This window comes from Sebastes fasciatus, chromosome 9 (assembly GCF_043250625.1).
Source record: "Sebastes fasciatus isolate fSebFas1 chromosome 9, fSebFas1.pri, whole genome shotgun sequence".
In the NCBI taxonomy this organism is placed as follows: domain Eukaryota; kingdom Metazoa; phylum Chordata; class Actinopteri; order Perciformes; family Sebastidae; genus Sebastes; species Sebastes fasciatus.
Window position 1 is genome coordinate 13,356,453 of NC_133803.1, and position 19,956 is coordinate 13,376,408.

General features: G+C 41.2%; 1 protein-coding gene across 3 annotated transcripts in view; it reads left to right on the forward strand.

Moving 5' to 3' along the window:
* Nucleotides 1–19,956, forward strand: part of adam12b (ADAM metallopeptidase domain 12b) — a 113,302-nt gene that overhangs the window by 73,948 nt on the left and 19,398 nt on the right. For all 3 annotated transcript variants that reach the window (XM_074646128.1, XM_074646129.1, XM_074646130.1), the window contains 6 exons: nt 5,768–5,945; nt 10,201–10,290; nt 13,196–13,391; nt 13,503–13,611; nt 14,135–14,333; nt 18,610–18,687. In XM_074646128.1, coding sequence (XP_074502229.1) covers nt 5,768–5,945; nt 10,201–10,290; nt 13,196–13,391; nt 13,503–13,611; nt 14,135–14,333; nt 18,610–18,687 — 850 coding nt within the window. The remainder of the gene's footprint in view (nt 1–5,767; nt 5,946–10,200; nt 10,291–13,195; nt 13,392–13,502; nt 13,612–14,134; nt 14,334–18,609; nt 18,688–19,956) is intronic.

The window sequence follows — 19,956 nt, forward strand, 5'->3', positions numbered from 1 at the left end:
TCCTGTTGTGAGGTTGAACATGGTTGTTGTCTTTTAGCCTTTTAAAGGTCAGGTCGGTAATCTTGAGAAACTAGCAAGAGGGCACTAGATTTTAAAAAATGAGCCATTTGTATAGTATACAAATAATACAATAAATATTATTTATTCCATGGATACAAAGTAATGAAACGAACCGCTTCCCTATTTACTGACTCGCTGCTAATACTTCTGTTTTTTTCCCTCACCAAGGGTGAGGCATTGCCGTTTTTGGCCGGCTCTGCAGCGCAAGCGTGCATTCAGAATGGCGCCCCTTTGCCCGGGTTCTTCGCTCGCTCGGGAGACGGACGCGGGTCTGCATGTGTGCCACGGAGCCGGTTGAGTTTTGGCAACGTTTCACTTTCGGGGCATTACGTGACCGGGCATTATCAATCCATTTGACGAGGGCGGCTTCAACCACAGATGTTTTCTTTGTGCACATTTGTTTTTTATTCAGAGAAAATCACTTTGTTTTCCCGTCATGATTTCAATGTGCACGCAGCACAGATATCCAGCCGGAAAGCAGGCAGTCCACGAGATAAATTATCAACGGAATAAAGTTAAAGCAAAACAAAAATTCAATTGACATTAATCTAACGTAGTTTTAAAATGTTTTTCCATATGTTGTCATGTATTGAAAGACACAAAATGAACACTGTAAGTGGACTACTTGATTACTATAAGTGGATTATTTAAGCAGCATTTGTATGGGAATGATTTTGTCCCAAGCTTTTTGATCCAAATAAAAGGTTGATAACAGTAACTGTGATCACTTTAAGCGGTTTCCACTGTATATTACAGTTCACCAACAAGCCATTGTCCAGTTGCATTGCTCATTGCACTTAAACCTTCTCCACTCTTCCCTAGTCTGCATAGCAGTCATAGCATCTGCATCACATGCCAAGTGAACAGTAATTTAATATCTTTTCCTGTTCTTATAAATCAATTTCCGTTCTCCCCCTGAAAGCCACAGACAATCAGCCGATGGCACAAAAACACTAGAGGTTCTGTCCGCTTTAAATTGTGAGGCATATAAATGACCGAGCACGTCTTTGCTTTCATCACTTGTAGAGTGCTGTGTTTAATTGGCTTTAAATGTCATTTCACTCATTCAAAATCCAATCAGTAATATGGCATTACTTTTTTCGTTTTTGAGTCAGCTTCACTCAACTTTGGCATTTACTAGCATATATCGTTCTTATTTTACATCATGAAACCCATAGGAGACAGGTTAACCATGACGATAAAGTGTGTTTTTGGTTTATGCTCGGTGTTTAACAAGATCAATCTGCAAAAGGAAGTTAACCCAAAGCATGCCTGTACACATAGCAATGAATCTATGTTGTTTTTAACATAAATGTATCCATTGGATCTTGTTAATACTTTCCATGTGGGTCTAATTTGGTCCAAAGAAACCTGATTTTCCGCAGTGAAGAAATCTCCAACTGACAACCGTCCCAAACTTTTACCATTAATGCCAGTTTATTGATAACAGACTTTGTTTGGCCCTCATACACATTCCAGCCCCTTGTGCAGATCCCAGAGCATGCCTGTGTTTTGTTATCAGTGGCAGACCCAGGCTATTTACAAGGGGCTAGGTCTGCTCCGTGAAGTAGTTTGATCTGCATAGTCTGTCTGTCCTTGATTTTGTGCTCGAGTCTCCACGCACAGGGCAGTAAAGCTCTTTTTCTGTGTGTAACGGTGGTAAAAAAGACTCCAACAAGTGGATTATGGTAGCAGGCGAGGGCAGACAGAGACCAGTAGATTGGCTTTTGGTCAGCGAGAGATGAAAGCAGCCGACACTCAAAAGGTGGACCGTCTGAGTGAAGTGGACGCTGCGCTTTCACCCAAGGGTGGCTGTTAGAAGAGGATGTTTTTCTGTGTTCCATGTTCTCTTGGAAAAAAAAAAATAAGCAGATTTCTTTCCCATTGAATGCCTCCGCCGTTATCTCCAGTCCCCTCAGGAGGAGCTTCACTATAGTCAACTAACAGCAGTGAAATATCCATGCAGTTGCAGCAGCCAAATCCCCCTTAGGCAAAGGCAGAGCATCACACACAAACCTCCATCTCTGTCCGACGCCAACATATTCTGTGTAATGTTGAATTTCCACAAATCTGCCCCGTCAAGCTGCAAGCTTTGCAGACGGTCTCCACGCCCTGTTGCGTTTGAAGACCCCGGTCAGTCTATGGCTGTATAAATACGTGTATGACATGTTTGTGTCTGAAGTCAAGCTTTTCAAGTGTCCACTGCCAGCTGCCTCTCTCTGTGCCATGTCTGCCAATCTTGTCTGCTAGCCATTGCTCCCTGCCACCCCACATCCTCCACGTCCTTTTAAAGTTCGAAGCTAGACTATGTTACCCATTGAGACTGTGTGAACCGTCACTTAACACCCTAAAGCCTGCTTTTCTGTGCCAGTCCTCTTGTGAGGCTGCTCGTTTGTTAGCTGGCATAAAGCGCCAGGTCGAAGGTTGGTTCTGTTACTATATAACCGTAATGTACACTGTGTTGTAGTACTGTATGTTCTGTAACTTTTGTTCCGTACTGCCAGTGTGTTTAGAGAGGTTGAAGCAGGACACAGGCTTTAGAGGAGGTGAAGCTAAGCGGTGGGTTTAGGAACGTTTGAATGAAGGCACCACACTGCAGCGTAGTTTAACAGTTACATAGTCCATTCAGTGTGATAAATGAATGCCAAATAAACAACTTTAGATATTCTAATATGAAATAATATCAATTAATAGTTGTTAGAGTGGAAACTGCTTATGGTGATCATGGTTACAGTGATCAACCACTTATTTGGATCAAAAAGCTTGGGATAGAATCATTCCTATACAAATGCTGTTTAAATAATTCACTTATGATAATCAAGTAGTCCGATTACAGTGTTCATTTTTGGTCTTTTTATACATGACAACCATATGGAAAACATTTTAAAACTATATTAGACTAACATTAATTGAAGTTTTGTTTTATTTTTTACTTTACTCCCTTAATACTTTGCCTCGTGGACCGTTTGCCTTCCGCCTGGATACCTGTGCTGCATGCACATTGGTGTCATGACAGGAAAAGGAAAGTCATTTTCTCTGAATAAAAGACGAATGTGCACGGGGAAAGCACCTGTGGTTGAAGCCGCCCTCGTCAAGTGGATTGATAATGCCCGGTCACGTAATGCCCCCAAAGTGAAACTCTGCTTATCCTCAACTGACCAGTGCCCGTCTCCCTCCATACCCGGTGAGAGAACGAGGAACCCGGGCAAAGGGAATAGCAGAATAATTGGCAGGGAGCCAGTAAATAGCGACGCGGTCCATTTCATTACTTCGTATTCATGTAATAAATATACAAATGTCAATTAGATGGTAATCTGCATGAGAAATGATAAACAACAACAAAAATTTGGTTAGAATAATCATCCGTTCATAGTGATCAATTGGACCCGGACAGACATGATTACTATAAGCACTTTCCACTGTATTTGTAACTCCTGATAGCCTACAGCCATGGATAGATTATGAGATAAAGAGTCCCTGGACACAGATGTGTAAAAGTCCCCCCCATCCCTCCTACATAGGAGGAAGACATCCAGACTGAAAGACACAAAACAACTGCGAACGAAGGCTTCACGTCTGTTCGTAGTCATTTTGCGTTTCTTTGTTGGTTGTTCTTTTCCATGATTTCATTCCTCCCTTTCTTTCTCTCTTTAGCTGTTTGGTACCTTTTTTTTTTGTCGCTTTCTCTCTCGATTTGTGTCTCATTTTGTGTCTCTTTGTGTTTGTTTTGGGGCCTGTACCATCCAGTGGTTGCGTTAGACTTTCTTGTTCTCCGTTATTTTGATGGACAGGGTCGTATAAATTCCATCATAATCTATTATTACCCATCATTTAAATGTTTTAATGATAATAAGACATAGGCTTTTTTAAAGGTGGAGTCTGTGATTCTGGTCCAATACATCCTGCAAGCACTCGCTTCACCGGGAGAAAATCACACAGCATGCGCTTCTTCTGCAGCAGTGGTGGTGCTGCTGCACCGGTAACAGCGCTCTCTGGCCGTTAGTGGTCACAGACACACCCCAATTCCTCCAGTCCATCAATATGACGGACAGACATCAGATTTTTCTGTCTTTGTTAAAAAGATTCAGTTAATGACGGTAAATATTCGAGTAACGCAACTTTTAGTATGATCCCTGGCCACCCCTCTGGCCCCATCCCTCGTAAAGCAGCAGGAGTTCTGCCATTTTCCTGTCTGACTCTGGTCCATGATTTCATTCCTTCCTTTTTCTCTCCATAGATGGTGTTCCATCCTTTTGTCCTTTTGCCTCAGTGTCTTTGGTCTGTTTTTGTCTGTATAATTCAGTTTCTTTCTCCTTCTTATCTACATATTATTTTTGTTTTTCACTCTTCATCTCTCTCCCTGTTTATTTCTGGTCCTCGGTTCCAAGAATCACAGAAGCTCACTCTAGCAGGAGGACCGTTCCCCAGGGCTCCACGGCTGTTATTGGCGCATCGCACAGTTTCATCTTTTAAGTCATAACATTTTCCCGTTTTCAATACAAAATCCAATTTCTTTCCCCGCTAAATTAGACATTAGTCAGCCCTTCAGGTGAGCGATACCAGGGAGTGAAATTAATGTGATAGAAATTATGTGGTTTCGGCCTTGCTATATTATTAAGGTTTCACTTACACACAAGTGCTCTGCTCACAAGTCGCCCGTAACCCAAGGACCCCTCCTCACACTCTTCCCTCCAGTCAGTTGCTTAAATTGTCCCGGCGGTGCCGGATATGCCTCTTGAAATGTAGCTGCCAGAGAAAATGTTTCTCTGGACATTTGATGACCCGTTTTTGTATTGAGTAGGATTGAAGATCTATTGACCTGGAGCTCATACAGTAGAATATCAGTAGACCATTCAATTGCAAGGCCTCTTGAATGAGCAGATTGAACAACGGTTCCAGTGAAAGCTCTGACCGAGTTTTGGCTCAGCAGAATGATTGAGTCCACTTTTCTCCAGATCATTTTGGTTTCTGAACAGTAAGAGCTCACACGAAGCAGGATTTCGTCTGTGTCTCGGGCAAATTTGTGGAATTTTAGGGCTGTCGTGGTGAAGGAATTTAGTGCTATATGAATAAGCTTTATTGGTGCTATTATCAGGTATATTGCTGCTTTTTAAATGACAAAGATAACAGTTTTAAAACTAATTACATACGTGTTTATTGTTAAATGCAGAACAAAGAAGGGAGATGAGGCACAGCTTTGGTTGCGTCTGTTTGCTATGATAACGAATATGAAAATGTCGGCACAAGATAGACTACATGCTCTGGATGAAGGAAAGGTCATAGCACATAGGGAGAGAGGACGGACCGGTCAGTCTATGTTTATTAATTTCTCCTCCATTGTTGTCGTTGTCCAGCACTTGTAGCCCACATGAAGGATGTGATGGTTTGTCTTTGTGGAGTTTTACCCAAAGTTGAACATTATTCAACTCTCGGCGACCAGAAAATAACACCAAACATGCAGCGTTCAGCGCAGAATAAACGCTCAGCACCTCGCCACGCTGCTGCCGTTTGTAACAAAGTGTAAAAATGCGGCACTCCTGTTGTAAAGAATTAAAAAAAGATAAAACGTGAACATTGCGGTTGTGGCAGTTGCTTGCTAACCCCTGTGGTCGGCTTGTCAATATTGCCGTATTGCAGTTGTTGTGACAGCCCTACATGAAATGTTGTCTTCATTTCAGTCAACCTTGTTCTTCCATTCTTCCCGTAGGTATCCATTCCCAACAGTGTTCAGCACATGCAGTAAGAAGGACCTTGCTGCCAGTCTGGAGAAAGGCGTGGGCATGTGTTTGGACAACATGCCTGAGGTCAAGGTGCTTTATGGCGGCCAGAAGTGCGGCAACGGCTACGTGGAGGAGGGAGAAGAGTGCGACTGCGGGGAGCCAGAGGTAAGGTGGAGACCAGAGGGCCTTCATCCTGACTTGCTTCAGTGGAGTGGATCAGTCTGGGCAGCTCTGTATAACTATGAGAATGTGAAACAGGGTGTAACAAAAAATACTTTTGCCGGATAAACAAAAGTTAAAACACAAAAGCAGTTCAGAAAATCAATTTCTTCAGTCTTTGTTGAATCAGGATTCGGTGAAGCGTAGTTAATGGGATTCAGATGAAGTCCATGGGTGGTCCTTTCCCCAAAATGTCCAAACAACAGGACGGATTTTTCTTAAAATTCTCATTTCTACTCACAGTAAACTGCCCCTTCAAATCAATAAATTACTACTCAAACATGAGGAAGAAAATAATCATGACAAAAATAATCCCACTGTGCACTTTTCTAACGTGATACTCCCCTTACAAAAGCCCATTGTCCAAAGAAAACAACAGTAACTGTCCTGTAAGCAATCATCCAGAACCACTGAAAGTCTCAGCAGCTCCCTCAGACCCCTCCAACAAATCACAACAAACTTCAAGTTCAACTTTCTGCTGACATTGACGTGATGTTTGTGGCTTAAAAGCATCGAAAACCTGCTGTGCAAAAACAGCCTAAAAGCTCAACAAATCACCAAAGGCCTCCCAATATAAGTGTTTTCTTTATATCGCACCTTCTCTGAGTCTCCGACATGTGCTGAACAGCGCTGCCACGGGGATGCCATGTCCTCGCTGAAGGCCCATTAATCAAACCTCTGTCCAACTGTGTGACAAAGCAAACAAACAAAAGTGTAATCGGGTTCCAGGCTGAAATAAGCTTTCTTTGGCTTTGCCACCCAAACAACTGGGCACGCTCTGATGCATGCATCCACCCACACACACACTTTGTTTCTGGCTCACACACACTGCAGGGCGCCCTGGGAAGTGAAGTGAGAATCGCATGTGGGAAGCAGACATCACTCAGTTGCAGCCAGGGCAGCTGAGGGGAGATTTGATGATGAATATATCTAAACTCAAAATCTCTCAAGGTTAATGGATTCCCTGGAGAATTTTAGGTGGTGATAAAATAGTGAAAAATGCCCCTCACAGTTCTTCAAAATGTTTGTTTGTCCAACCAACATCTAAAGCCCATAAATATTATATGCAATTTATGATGATATACTGTATAACAGGCAAAAACAGCATATCCTACTTTTTTTAAATCGTGCTTTTCCTGTCCTTAAGAAAAAAGACTACAACAACCTAAACAACAACAAATAAAATATGTACATATAATAACAGATTGTAACTGTAAATTAATAATAACAATAATAAAAATAATAATAATAATAATAATAATAATAATAATAATAATAATAATAATAATAATAATTAAATAGAAAAATATATATATAAATAAATAAAAATGTACTTTTTTGACTAATTGTTTCATCTCTACATCTGAAACATATTCATATTGCCCCCATCTGATTATCTGCTTCTCAAATCTGAATCCTTTCAAAGACCTTATCAAATATAATTAAATGTAGCTTTTAACATTTGCAGGTAACTGAAGTTATAAATAACTCAGAAACACATCAGAAACACCTTAGATTTTTAGTGGCAGCCTAATTAATATTCACAACCTGTACCACCTGAAAATGAGATCAGCAGAAGATATGAAATATTGATTAAACATGTATCTGATAGATTGGAATATGTTGTTGCCAACTGAGTTTTACACCTTATTTTTCACAAGGTGTTTACTCCGACTAGTGGAGGCCATGATGCAGGTTTATTAAGATGATAAGCTTGAATAATTGATATGACAAGCATAAAAGTTTAACTAGGAGATTTTGCTGAAATTTATGATAATTTCTCCAGAGAAGAGTCTTCACTCTGTTGGTCTTGTTGAACGACAAAAAACACACTTGCAGTTAGAGTAGTGTGGTAGAGTGGTGCAACAGAGTGAGTTTTCCTTTCCCCCACAAATGGTCTTTGACCAGTAAAGACACCGGCTTGCCGTGAGCACATAACAGCAACAGACATGTTTCATTTCAGCCATTACCGAATTACTGTTGATTTAGCTACCGGTGATTCCAGACCTGCCATCATACCTAGTCATTATATGCTGGCCCTGTCGGCGCTCATTTGCTTGGCTTATTTTCTGTGTGTTAGATTGGGTCCCTTCTGGCTTAACTTGTCTTCTGTAATGTAATGTTGTTTTATGTCGTGATGTTTTAACTGTTTATGCAGATTGTGTGCTTGCGCTATATCTTATGTAATGTGCTTTTATGTTTTCATGTTTTAAAATTAGGGCTGTCAATCGATTCAATGATTTAAATCGCGATTAATTGCATGATTGTCCATGATTAACCACAATTAATCGCACATTTTTAATCCGTTCAAAATGTACCTTAAAGGGAGGATTTGTCAAATATTTAATACTCTTATCAACATGAGAGTGGGAAAATACAGTATGCTTGCTTTGTGCAAAAAGCAAAGGAAATCAGTTAACAACACAAAACAATGACAAATATTGTCCAGAAACCCTCACAGGTACTGCATTTAGCATAAAAAATGTGCTCAAATCATAACATGGAAAACTGCAGCCCAACAGGCAACAACAGCTGTCAGTGTGTCAGTGTGCTGACTTGACTATGACTTGCCCCAAACTGCATGTGATTATCATAAAGTGGGCATGTCTGTAAAGGGGAGACTCGTGGGTACCCAGAGAACCCATTTTCATTCACGTATCTTGAGGTCAGAGGTCAAGGGACCCCTTTGAAAATGGCCATTTCAGTTTTTCCTCATCAAAATTTAGTAAAGTTTGAAGCGTTATTTAACTTTCTTTGCGACAAGCTAGTATGACATGAGGGTGTTAAAACGATTTTGCATTTACATTTGCACATTTACAGTGATGTTGATCAATGTGCATTGTCCCTGAGAATACAAAATACATAAATATGATCGGTGATGTTTGTAATTTTAACAGATTAAATGGACGGTCAGCACCGACTAAATAGAGCCTGCCAACATTATTTAAATTAACGAGAAAAAGCTTCATAAGAGATTCGTTTGCATCTGCAATCCAGGTATTTTGCCAACCAAGAACCAGATCCAAAATGTAACCAGCTATTGGATTCAGAATTAACCAGAGCTTTGTTTCTGGAAAAAGATTTGACTGAACTAACTCTTTAAAACCGACTCCACAATGTGTTTGACTATTTAGTTAAGTGGTGTTATGACTATGTACTCCACCACGAGGCAACTCTAGGTAGTGTTTTAGCGGAGTCATTGTGTTTGACCACCAACGAACCAACTGTATGATTTACATTCGCCAACTCCATCCCTGCCAGCTTGTCCCTCCACAACCTCCATGATGTCACCACAAAGGGCCTGCTTGGTTTATCTGCTGGCCCACTTACACCGAGAGATGAAAGCAACCTTTTTCTCTCCTCTCTAAACAATAGACTTACGTCAGGGCCGAGAGGTAAACAGCCAGACTTATAAAACCACACATCAAGTGAAAATTACATGTCCTTCAAGCCAGCTGCCTCCAGTTCCCAGCCTTCAACACATCTTGGCATTACCTTAGAGCCCCCACAAGCGAAAAAACAGCCACGTTGGGAGAAGAGAAATGATAGTGGGAGTTGTTTTCTGCGTGATTGTGCGATGCGTGACACTACTTGGAAAACAAAGCTGCTGTGTTTTGGCTTCCAATAAAAGATAAACATTGCAACACCCTCCCTGAAGTCTTTTACAGCATTACTCCCCTTTCGACTTTTCCGTATGTGTCCTCTCTCTTCTTGTCGTTTTTTTGCCAGCAGCCAGCAGATCTTGTCATAGTGGTGAAGTGGCTACAATCTTTGCTTCTTAAGGGCTCTCAAAATCCCACTCCTGCTCCCGTCCACGATGCCCTAATAGTCAACTCTGCCACATCTTTCCTCTATCTAGATCAAATCAGGGTTGAAGATCTTAACACACACCCTCCCAACTGCTACACCCGATTGCTCCTCTGCTTCACAACTCCCACTTCGTTTTTAACCCTACATGTGTCATCATTGCATTAAACACACTCCCAAGAATTCCCAAATCCAGAACATATGAGTTAATATGTCTCCATTCACAGGCCTACAGGTCAGAGTAAGTATAGGCAGGAATCCCCAGGCAGGAAGTGCACTCCTTTTGACCTGGAAGTCCTGAACTGACAGGGAACCAGCTGAGACGAGAGGAACTCCACAGCGATGATATGATCCAGATGTTGTTAAATATTTTGTTTTCTTTCCCTTATTCCAGGAATGTATGAATCCATGCTGCAACGCCACCACATGCACCCTCAAGGGAGACGCCGTGTGCGCCCACGGACAGTGCTGCGAAGACTGCAGGGTGAGGCTTTTCACTTAGGCATTCTCCTTCCACTCTGGACCTCCTTTTTCCCATTTTAAAATGCCCTTCTGTCATTGTCATAGCATAAAAAGTTCTGAAATAGTATTTAATCTGCTCTTCTGAACATTACACAAAGCTTTACATTAACATTTTTCATTTCAAAACTCAAGTGCAAACTTTCTGAAACTATTAATTCTCTCTGGAAGGTTATTAAGAGACTCATAATAGTGTGCCTTCGTGTATAATTTAATATCTCAGGTCAGTTCATTCAAACTTTGTATATCTTACCTCCATAGGCCGATTTCAATTATGGGCAAGTTTTAATATTGGATAGCTCAACGTTATTAGTGGTTTTAGCTTTGACATGAAAATCTTTTTACTAAGTATCTCAGATATGTGTTCTCTCTTTGAAAAGGAACACTTGTTGAAGATGATTAAATGCATTAAGTCCGCTCATTATGTCCTTGAACATGTTCCTGCACAGACCTCCATATTAAGACGAGTTATGTCCTTTCCCTGAGCTTTGCACAAAAGCATGTTTGACGTCATAGCATGAGACATCAGTGTTGCACAATGTTCTACATACACTAGAGCCCCATGTTGTAGGTGTTTTTTGCTGTATACGGTATGTGTGTATAGCTTGTTTTGGACATGGAAATGGCACTTTAACACTCCATTCCCATATGAATAAACCCTCTGTAAACTGTATCTTTAAAGTCACAACAGCAGTCTCAATGGGTCAGATCTAGTAATGTTTCCGTAACACTTCCGACACGGCTCAAGTCTGAATTAACTTAAAGGCCAGACCAGCGTAAGGTTAAATACAGTACGTGGAGAGATACTGTATTAAACGTGCCTCTTCTTCTTTAGAGTTTCTTTGTTATTCACAAAGAAAAGAAAAATAACCACAAAATACCATGTTAACTTCACATTGAGGAGGAAATTCTTCTCCTGTCAGATCATCAGTCTATAAAAATGTGTTTTCATGGTTTGGTTTCCACCTTTTTGGTGCGAGGAAAAAGAGGAAAATCAACCTTTGAATATAATCATTTCCATAATCTCAATGTTCAACATTCATTCATTCATTCATTCATTCTTTCATACAGTATGAATATCCAGAAAAACACTCAACATGAAGGATGTGATTAGAAAAGTATGATCAACCTAAGATCTTCTCTTAAGTCTCTAAAACCATTTTTAAATGCATATTATTATTATTAATGGATCCACTAGTGAGATGCGGGGGTGATCATACTTCATGCTTACGGTGGTCATTATAAGCCTCCACCTGCAAAAATCAATTTTAAAATCCATCACTGAGCAGCCTGTGGAGAACTGAGTACACTTTTCTCCCTTGATATCATTTCTAACTAGCAGCACGGCTCTATGGATGATAGTGTCGGCCACCACTTTGGGTCCAGACTGAAATATCTCAACAACTATTCAATGGATTACCATGACATTCAGTACTGACATCCAAGTTTCCTAGAGGATGAATCCTAATGACGTTGGTGATCCCTTGACTTTTCATTCATCACCATAAGGTTGCCATTTTTGGTTCAGAGTAAGATGTCTCAACAACTATTGGATGGATTGTTGTCATTAAAGTTGTACTCACATTCATGCCCCCCCACAGGATGAATTGTAATAACTTTGATAATCTTCTGACTTTTCATCTAGCGCTATCATCAGGTAAAATTATAATTTGTCCAATTTGGTTGATGACACCCTCAGCTGTACTTTGGGTTTAGTGCTAATTAGTGCTCTGCAACAGTGCTATCACCCCCCCCCCCACACACACACACACACACACACACACACACACACACACACACACACACACACACACACACACACACACACCAAGATCCAAATATTGCACACAAGCATTGCTGCTTTGTTTGTAACAGTTCTGTCATATTTGAATGAAGACATGACAGACCATTTAACCAAAAGCATTGATTTCAACAGATGGAAGTCAGCAATGTTGCAGATTCTATGGCCCTGTTCAGACCTGGTATTAACATGCGTCTTAGGTGATACGATCTCAAGTGGACATCTGTTCACACCTGGCATTAGAATGCGTCTCCACGTGCGTCTCAAGTGGCCACCTGTGATTCGATCTCACTTCCCCTCTCTATATGCAAATAAACACTTAGTTAACAAATGGCAGCAAACGTTGCAACATAAGATTACAGGAATGTCAGTAGTCCTATCCTGCGTATTGGTGAATTTGGATACATTTTATTAAAAATTATAAGGTTATTGTCTACCGGTGGTCCCAGGGAACCTCTGTGCCGCTGACACCGCCACCTTTGCCAGGCAACAGCTCCATACAGAGCTTCAGAGAGACAGGGATGAAAGCGAGCGGACGGTCGGAGAGGCGGGTCAGATCTGTGCAGAGCACCGTAACAAAAACATTGACACATCACTGACAGCAGGCACCAATGCACGTCCTGTGCCTTGTGTGATATAGATAGCCTATAGGCCTAATGGATAAGATATATTTTAATATGTTTCTATTAGCCTATGAAGAAAATACAGTTGTACCGACAGTATATAGTGCACAAAGGCCGTTTCCATGCTCTTGCGCTTGTCTGTCTATTCACATGAGGAGCGAAGAGACCCGCGGATCCAAGCGGGACGTCAGTTGAGTAGGCGGTCCTTAATGTGACCCAGGACACATTTTCATACAAACTGCTGAAAGAATGTGGCCATATGTGGCCCAGACCACCTCTGAATGTGGTCTGAGCGATCGGATCTCAATGCGTCTTGAGTGCATTCACATCTGTACTTACAGCTGTCCGCTTGTGATCGGATCTCCCAAGACGCATTTTAATGCCAGGTCTAAAAAAGGGCTTAAATCTGAAAGGGATTACTGTACTGTAACTGTGTGTGTTCACAGCTGAAACTGGCTGGCACCCTGTGTCGAGAGTCCAGTAACTCCTGTGACCTGCCAGAGTTCTGTACTGGTGCCAATCCTCACTGCCCAGCCAACGTTTATCTGCATGATGGGCACGGCTGCCACAGCGTCGAAGGCTACTGCTACAACGGCATCTGCCAGACTCATGAGCAACAGTGCATCACCCTGTGGGGACCAGGTAAATCAATGAGTTGGACCGTGTACATCAGCTTCACTTTTACAAGGGAGATCTTTCACTTCATTTTGGTGGTTATATTTTGTATTTTGCTCGTTTGTCTTTGTGTGCAAGGAGCCAAGCCTGCCCCTGGGATATGCTTCGAGCGAGTCAACTCCGCAGGGGATCCTTACGGGAATTGTGGGAAGGACTCCAAAGGCTCCTTTGCCAAATGCGATGCGAGGTAAGACTCTGCAGCTGCACTGATGTGCTAGAGGTACAGAGAAATTACTGTGCAAAACACAACTGATTAGCTTAAGTGGTGTCATTAGCAATCTTCATTACGTTGTGGAATCTGACATGTGATCTTCAAACAAAAGTTTACATGGGTGAAAAATGTAATTTGAGGGAAGATAGCAGCTAATTACGGTCTAGGAAAGTATTCATGAATCATTTCATGCTATTCTTGTAGGCTAATTGTTCTAAAGATCTTCTCCCTTTGGGTGAATTCTGTAATCAAGCTCTTTGTTAATTGATGTAATTGCTTTAATGACCGGAGGACTGAAGCACCGCAGCTCTCTTCAGCAGACTTTCATCTGCATCTACAGTTACTTATCTCTGGTCTGTGATTGACAGGCCTTTATGTTTGAGGTTTTATTGATTAAGCGTTTTAGTATGTGCCATTTCAATGTTTGTGTGCACGCATGCATGTTTACGGTTGTGTGGGTGTGTGTGTGTGTGTGTGTGTGTGTGTGTGTTGTATGCAGGGATGCAAAGTGTGGTAAAATTCAGTGCCAGGGAGGAGCCAACCGGCCAGTGATCGGAACAAACGCTGTTTCCATTGAAACCAACATCCCGCTACAAGAGGGAGGGCGTATTCTGTGTCGAGGAACGCATGTCTATCTGGGCGATGACATGCCTGATCCTGGACTGGTTCTAGCTGGTACAAAGTGTGGAGACGGCATGGTGAGTGATTAGTTTATCATTTAATTGTAAAGAGACATTTTAATTCTCTGAGACCCACAATAGACGCGGTTTTGTCTTTTTTAGGGTGGTACAGGGGGTCTCTAGGCAGAGGTAGCAGGTCAACAGTAGATGTCACATCATAAAGTGAGCATGTCTGTGAAGGGGAGACTCGTGGGTACCCATACAACCCATTTTCATTCACATATCTTGAGGTCAGAGGTCAAGGGACCCCTTTGAAAATGACCATAATAGTTTTTCCTCGCCAAAATTTTACTTAACTTTGGAGCTGTATTTAACAGTCTTCCCGACAAGCTAACATGACATGTGCCAGTGGATTCCTTAGGTTTTCTAGTTTCATATGATATCAGTACTTTTACTATAGCTCTCAAATTGAACCTGCTACTGCCTCTGAAAGACAGTAAAGTCAGTTGGGATCCCACGGGTCTCAGGGGTTAAAGAGGTTGTATTTGATTTTTGTTAAGTAGCACAGACAATGCTCAAAACTTATGATTCAACATTATAATAATAATATAATAATAATAATAATATTAGATTTATATAGCGCTTTATAATATTCTCAAAGACGCTTTAACATAGTCGGGGGGGAAAACGGTGTGAGACAGACAGACAGGAGACGAACGACAAGAAGCGACATACACAGGCACAATCACATACATACACACGGACTGATGGGGAGGTTAGGTCTCACCAATGCACAGGTGTTTATAAAACAATACTAAATTACATGTGACCACGTATTGTACAGACCAGAGTATAAGCCTCTGTCATCCAGAGGTCCTCCGTGCTCTTTTCTGATAGTTCATTACGTTAATGTACAAGTTGTTGTTATAGCTTTTGAAGTAGCTGTTCGCTTATTGTTTATTGCCCTATAACCACAGCATGCAGCTATATTATTTGTCCTCTAGAGACCCCAAAAGGCTGACAATTGTATGAGCCTATTGTAATATTCCTTTGGGTGCTGAGTAAAGAGTACTGCAGTACGGAGCCCAGACGGAGACAGAGAGGTTGACTTTCCTAAAGAATAGGGCTAATAAAGTTAACTCCTGAGTGAATCCAGTGATCCATATATACACATCATGCTGAGGGCTGGACAAGACCCTTATGGCAACCAGTTATTTTATTAGGTGTGCCTCTCAACTTTTCTCCTCCTATATGCTGCCCTCAAAACCTCTCTCACCACGCCAGTGACATCAGGGCCTTTCTTTTGCCAAGAAAGAGGCAGAAACAGAGCTTTGGCCTGGAGCACTGGCCTCCTTAATTGTCTCTGCAGATGAGGTTACAATATCTGTTCTCAATCCTCCATTAATGGCAAGCTGGTTGTGAAAGCATATGATACGGGGCTCATATGGGCAACTTCCTCTGCTGCTTTATATCAATAAGTAAATACATAAACATTATGTTTTTTTATAGCAGCTCTATAGCATCATAACAGACTTACAAGTTAATTTCCCTGTCCAGACCTGCAGTAATGCAAAATGTCCACCTTTTCCCCTTACATGCAGTGTTCAGTGGCCTCTATACTCTCCTGATTATACCAGGTGAAATGTTGTTTAGATGCATAAACAGCAAGGCAGGTTAGTTCTACACATCAGCCCCTCTGGATGGAAATTTTTAAAATCCAGTGGTGCAAGACATTGAGATTTCTCACCATTTCCTGTAATACAGAAAATATTGCACAAGCTTTGACACATGGCCAGGGTTTTTCCTGGCTCAGAATGGGTCCTTGGGGTTCGGGGGGGGGGTGACTATGCACAACAGTAAGCATGATCGGGCCACGTACAGTAAAGGCAATGAGTGTGTTTTAGAGTCCGGCTGATACTGAGTATACTGGCTGATATTGAAATATATATATATATACATATATATATATATATATATATGTGTACTGTCAGTCGATTAAAATATTTAATCACAAATGAATTGCACATTTTTTATCTGTTCAAAATGTACCTTAAAGGGAGATTTGTCAAGTATTTAATACTCTTATCAACGTGGGATTGGACAAATATGCAACAGCTGTCAGTGTGTCAGTGTGTCAGTGTGCTGACTTGACTATGATTTGCCCCAAACTGCATGTGATTATCATAAAGTGGGCATGTGTGTAAAGGGGAGACTCGTGGGTACCCATAGAACCCATTTTCCTTCACATATCTTGAGGTCAGAGGTCAAGGGACTTTGAAAATGGCCATGCCAGTTTTTCCTCACCAAAATTTAGCACAAGTTTGGAGCGTTATTTAACCTCCTTTGCGACAAGCTAGTATGACATGGTTGGTACCAATGGATACCTTAGGTTTTCTAGTTTCTACAACCTTAAAATTAATGTGTTACAGAAATTAGTGTGATGACGTTATGATTAACAGCCCTAATATAGGATATAACAATACACTTTATTGTCCAAAATGACATCAGTGTACAGTAAACTTCACTGGGAATTAAATAACTATAAAAGAAAGAAAAAAGAGAGAAACGAAAATGAGAGACTGACTGTACTGACAAACTAGATGTGATAAGCATGAGTGACATGCCAGTTGAAAGGAACAGGGTGATATTAGAGTTATGTTGAAAAGAGAAAATAATGAGGTCATTGTTTATTAACTTTTCCAGCAATGTATTTCGCCAGCTAGTTCAGTAGTTCTCAGACCGGGTTATGCTACAGAAGAACTAGTTTCGTACGATGTGCTGTCTGACTCGTCCAGTTTTAAACTATGGAACTAAACTGTGGTGTCTCACAGTCCTACAAGTCCTCCTAAGCTTTTTCAGTTATCTAAAGGAACTTGCCCTCAGAGCTAAAAGGCTTTTGAGCTTTGTGTGCAAAATGGCCGTTTGCCAGGTTAGCTTGTCTCCTGGCTGTTGTCTCTGCCAAATGGGAGTGAGCTCCACACATTATCTGAAAATATTGCCGGCCTGAAGGTTGGTCTTTTTCATGGGCCTTTGTTCTTCTCAGAAAGGTTACGGAGCACATGGCCCACACAACAGATGGCAATCTGACAAAGATGAGAGCTCAATGCTAATGCAGGCTTTATTTTCTACATAAAAGCAACAGCTGGCTTTTGCCAGTCTGATGTTTGTGTTTGTTCTCGGGATACGCGGCATATTGTGCCGTTTCCATCTTAACCTTATGAACTGCATTAAGGGTCGTGATGTGTGTGGTGCAGCGGAACTCTTTGCCTGAAAGAGAATCTAACTATAAAGCGAGGAATTTCTGTCGGTATGTCCTTCGCATATCTTGAGAACCGCTCATCCAATCTACTTCACACTAGGTGGGTGTATTGCTGGGGACCCAAGGGAGTGCAGTGTTGAATGTGGTGCTATAACAATGAACTTTATGTTTTGGCCTGTGACTTATGAACCTTAACTCTCAGAAACTGGACGAATCTATCCATATAAGTCACACCCATTTGTGCCTAGATTGATTTTCCACCATTTCGAATTGTGTCCAAATCTGATTTGCTGCATCTCCTACACATTGTGAGCAATCGTCACCAAATTTGGTACAGAACATCTCTGGACCAAGCTGGAAAAAGTTACTTTTTCAGATTTTTGATGTTCCATACAGTTTTGCTATAGCTGGCCCTCAAAGTATGCTCAAATGCTTTGGGCAGAGTTTATATTTAAAAAAATGTCATATCTCCTGAACGCTTTGTACTATTTTAACTACATTTGGTGGACGTGTGTAGATATGATGTCTGAGTGACCATTGCAAATTTGGTGCCTTTTGGCCAATAGGTGGCGCTGTAGCAGCAGCATCTAACTATAAAGGAAGTATTCTCGGTCTGTCTGCCTGTCTGTGAATGACTGCCCTTTGCATATCTCGAGAACCGTTCTTCGAATCAACTTCACACTTGGCGGATGCAAGCAGCCGTACAGCGGTTCTCAACAATGCAACACTTCTGGAGGCCAAGCAATCGGCCTATTCTGAATGGGCACTGCACTAGTCAGTTGAATTTGGTATACATGTCCACCAAACAACACTTCAGTTGTTGAGAAAACTTTGAGTCAACCGTAAAAATTGTATGTAGCATTTACAATTGTATTCCATTTCTGTGTTAATTTTGTTTATACACAGGCAAATTGCAACTACTTGAGTAGAGAAAATGCAGAAGGCGTCAATCAGGCACCTGCTACTAAACCTGTGCACGTAAAAGACTGATATCATCCAACTGTACACGCTTCTTCTTATTTTCTATGTTCATCTTCACTGGCTCTCCAATTCTATACCTCTTAAAACTGCCTAATGATGCTTTCCCCTTTATAGGTGTGCCTGAATCGCCAGTGCCAGAATGTCAGTGTCTTTGGTGTGCATGAGTGCTCTGGGAAGTGCAATGGACGTGGGGTGAGTGCAAAGTATCTACTAGCTCAATATTTCGTGTTGAATTATACACTGTAGCCTGTGAAACAGCGCAACACCTTTGGGAGGACTCTATATTTATCTATTTAGTCACTTTCTGACCAACTGAACAAAGATTAAGATTGTCGAACTGCCCTATAATTGCACACAATAGCAGAGCAACAGTGTATTTACAGTGCAGCCTGTATATTATGGCAGATGTTTCTATGTACAATCAATCTTCATTGTTCCACTGAGGTTTAATCAATCCCATTTAACAGCATCATTTATGGTCTACTTAAGGTGTCGTCAATCATCTTCTGGCTATACAGAGAAAGGCGATACAGTGCATGCACTGCAGGGAGAAACCACAATATTAGTTCAGTTGCAGCATTAAAGTAACACTTCCTGCCAAGACATCTGCGCCGCCACTAGGCACACGCGCTGTGCGTAGGGCACCAAGTGCCGGAGGCGGTACAAAGCAGCCTGGCCATAACACTGCTGTTTGCTATTGATGTATCACGGACCTCGCGGTAAAGACAGCTCAGCTTTGGAGTAATATTTAGCCCTTTTCCCTGTAAGTTGCATGACATGTTTGGTATCAACGGATTCATCGCAATCTCAAGATTCATACGGTACCACTGTTTGTCCACTATCTTAAAAACCGAAGCCTGCAACTTCCTTCAAACGACAGCAATGTTAATGCCAGTCAGATGATCTACCATCATTGTCAGAGGGTTAAAAGTAGGCCAAGTAAACCAAGAACTGAGGAGGAGAATAATTACAATTTTAAGACTATGGTGATCAAGGAGACAGGCAGAGTCTAATTAAAATAGAACCTATGGTTCTATTTTTCACTTTTAGATGGTTAAATTATGTTAGATATACGCCTACCAGCAGGCTACAGTTTATTTTTGGCCTATTCGAGATAAGATATGATATTCCTTTATTAGTCCCACAGTAGGGACATTTGCAGTGTACAGCAGCAAAGGGTATAGTGCAGAAACAAGAAGCATCAGTAAAAACAAAAAGCAAAGATACAACACAGTAAAAAAAAAAAAGCAAAACAAAAGTGAAACAAAATTTGAACAATTTGAATAGAAGGAAATATTAAAAATAGGAACAATATATACGATATATAACAAGATAATTTCATTTAAAAGATATATATATATCAGCATACCTTGATTTTTCAGTATGTTAGCCTACTGTGACTGGTGCATTCTGGTCAGATTTAATTTTTGTTTTGTCTCATAATCAAGGTCAATATGGTAG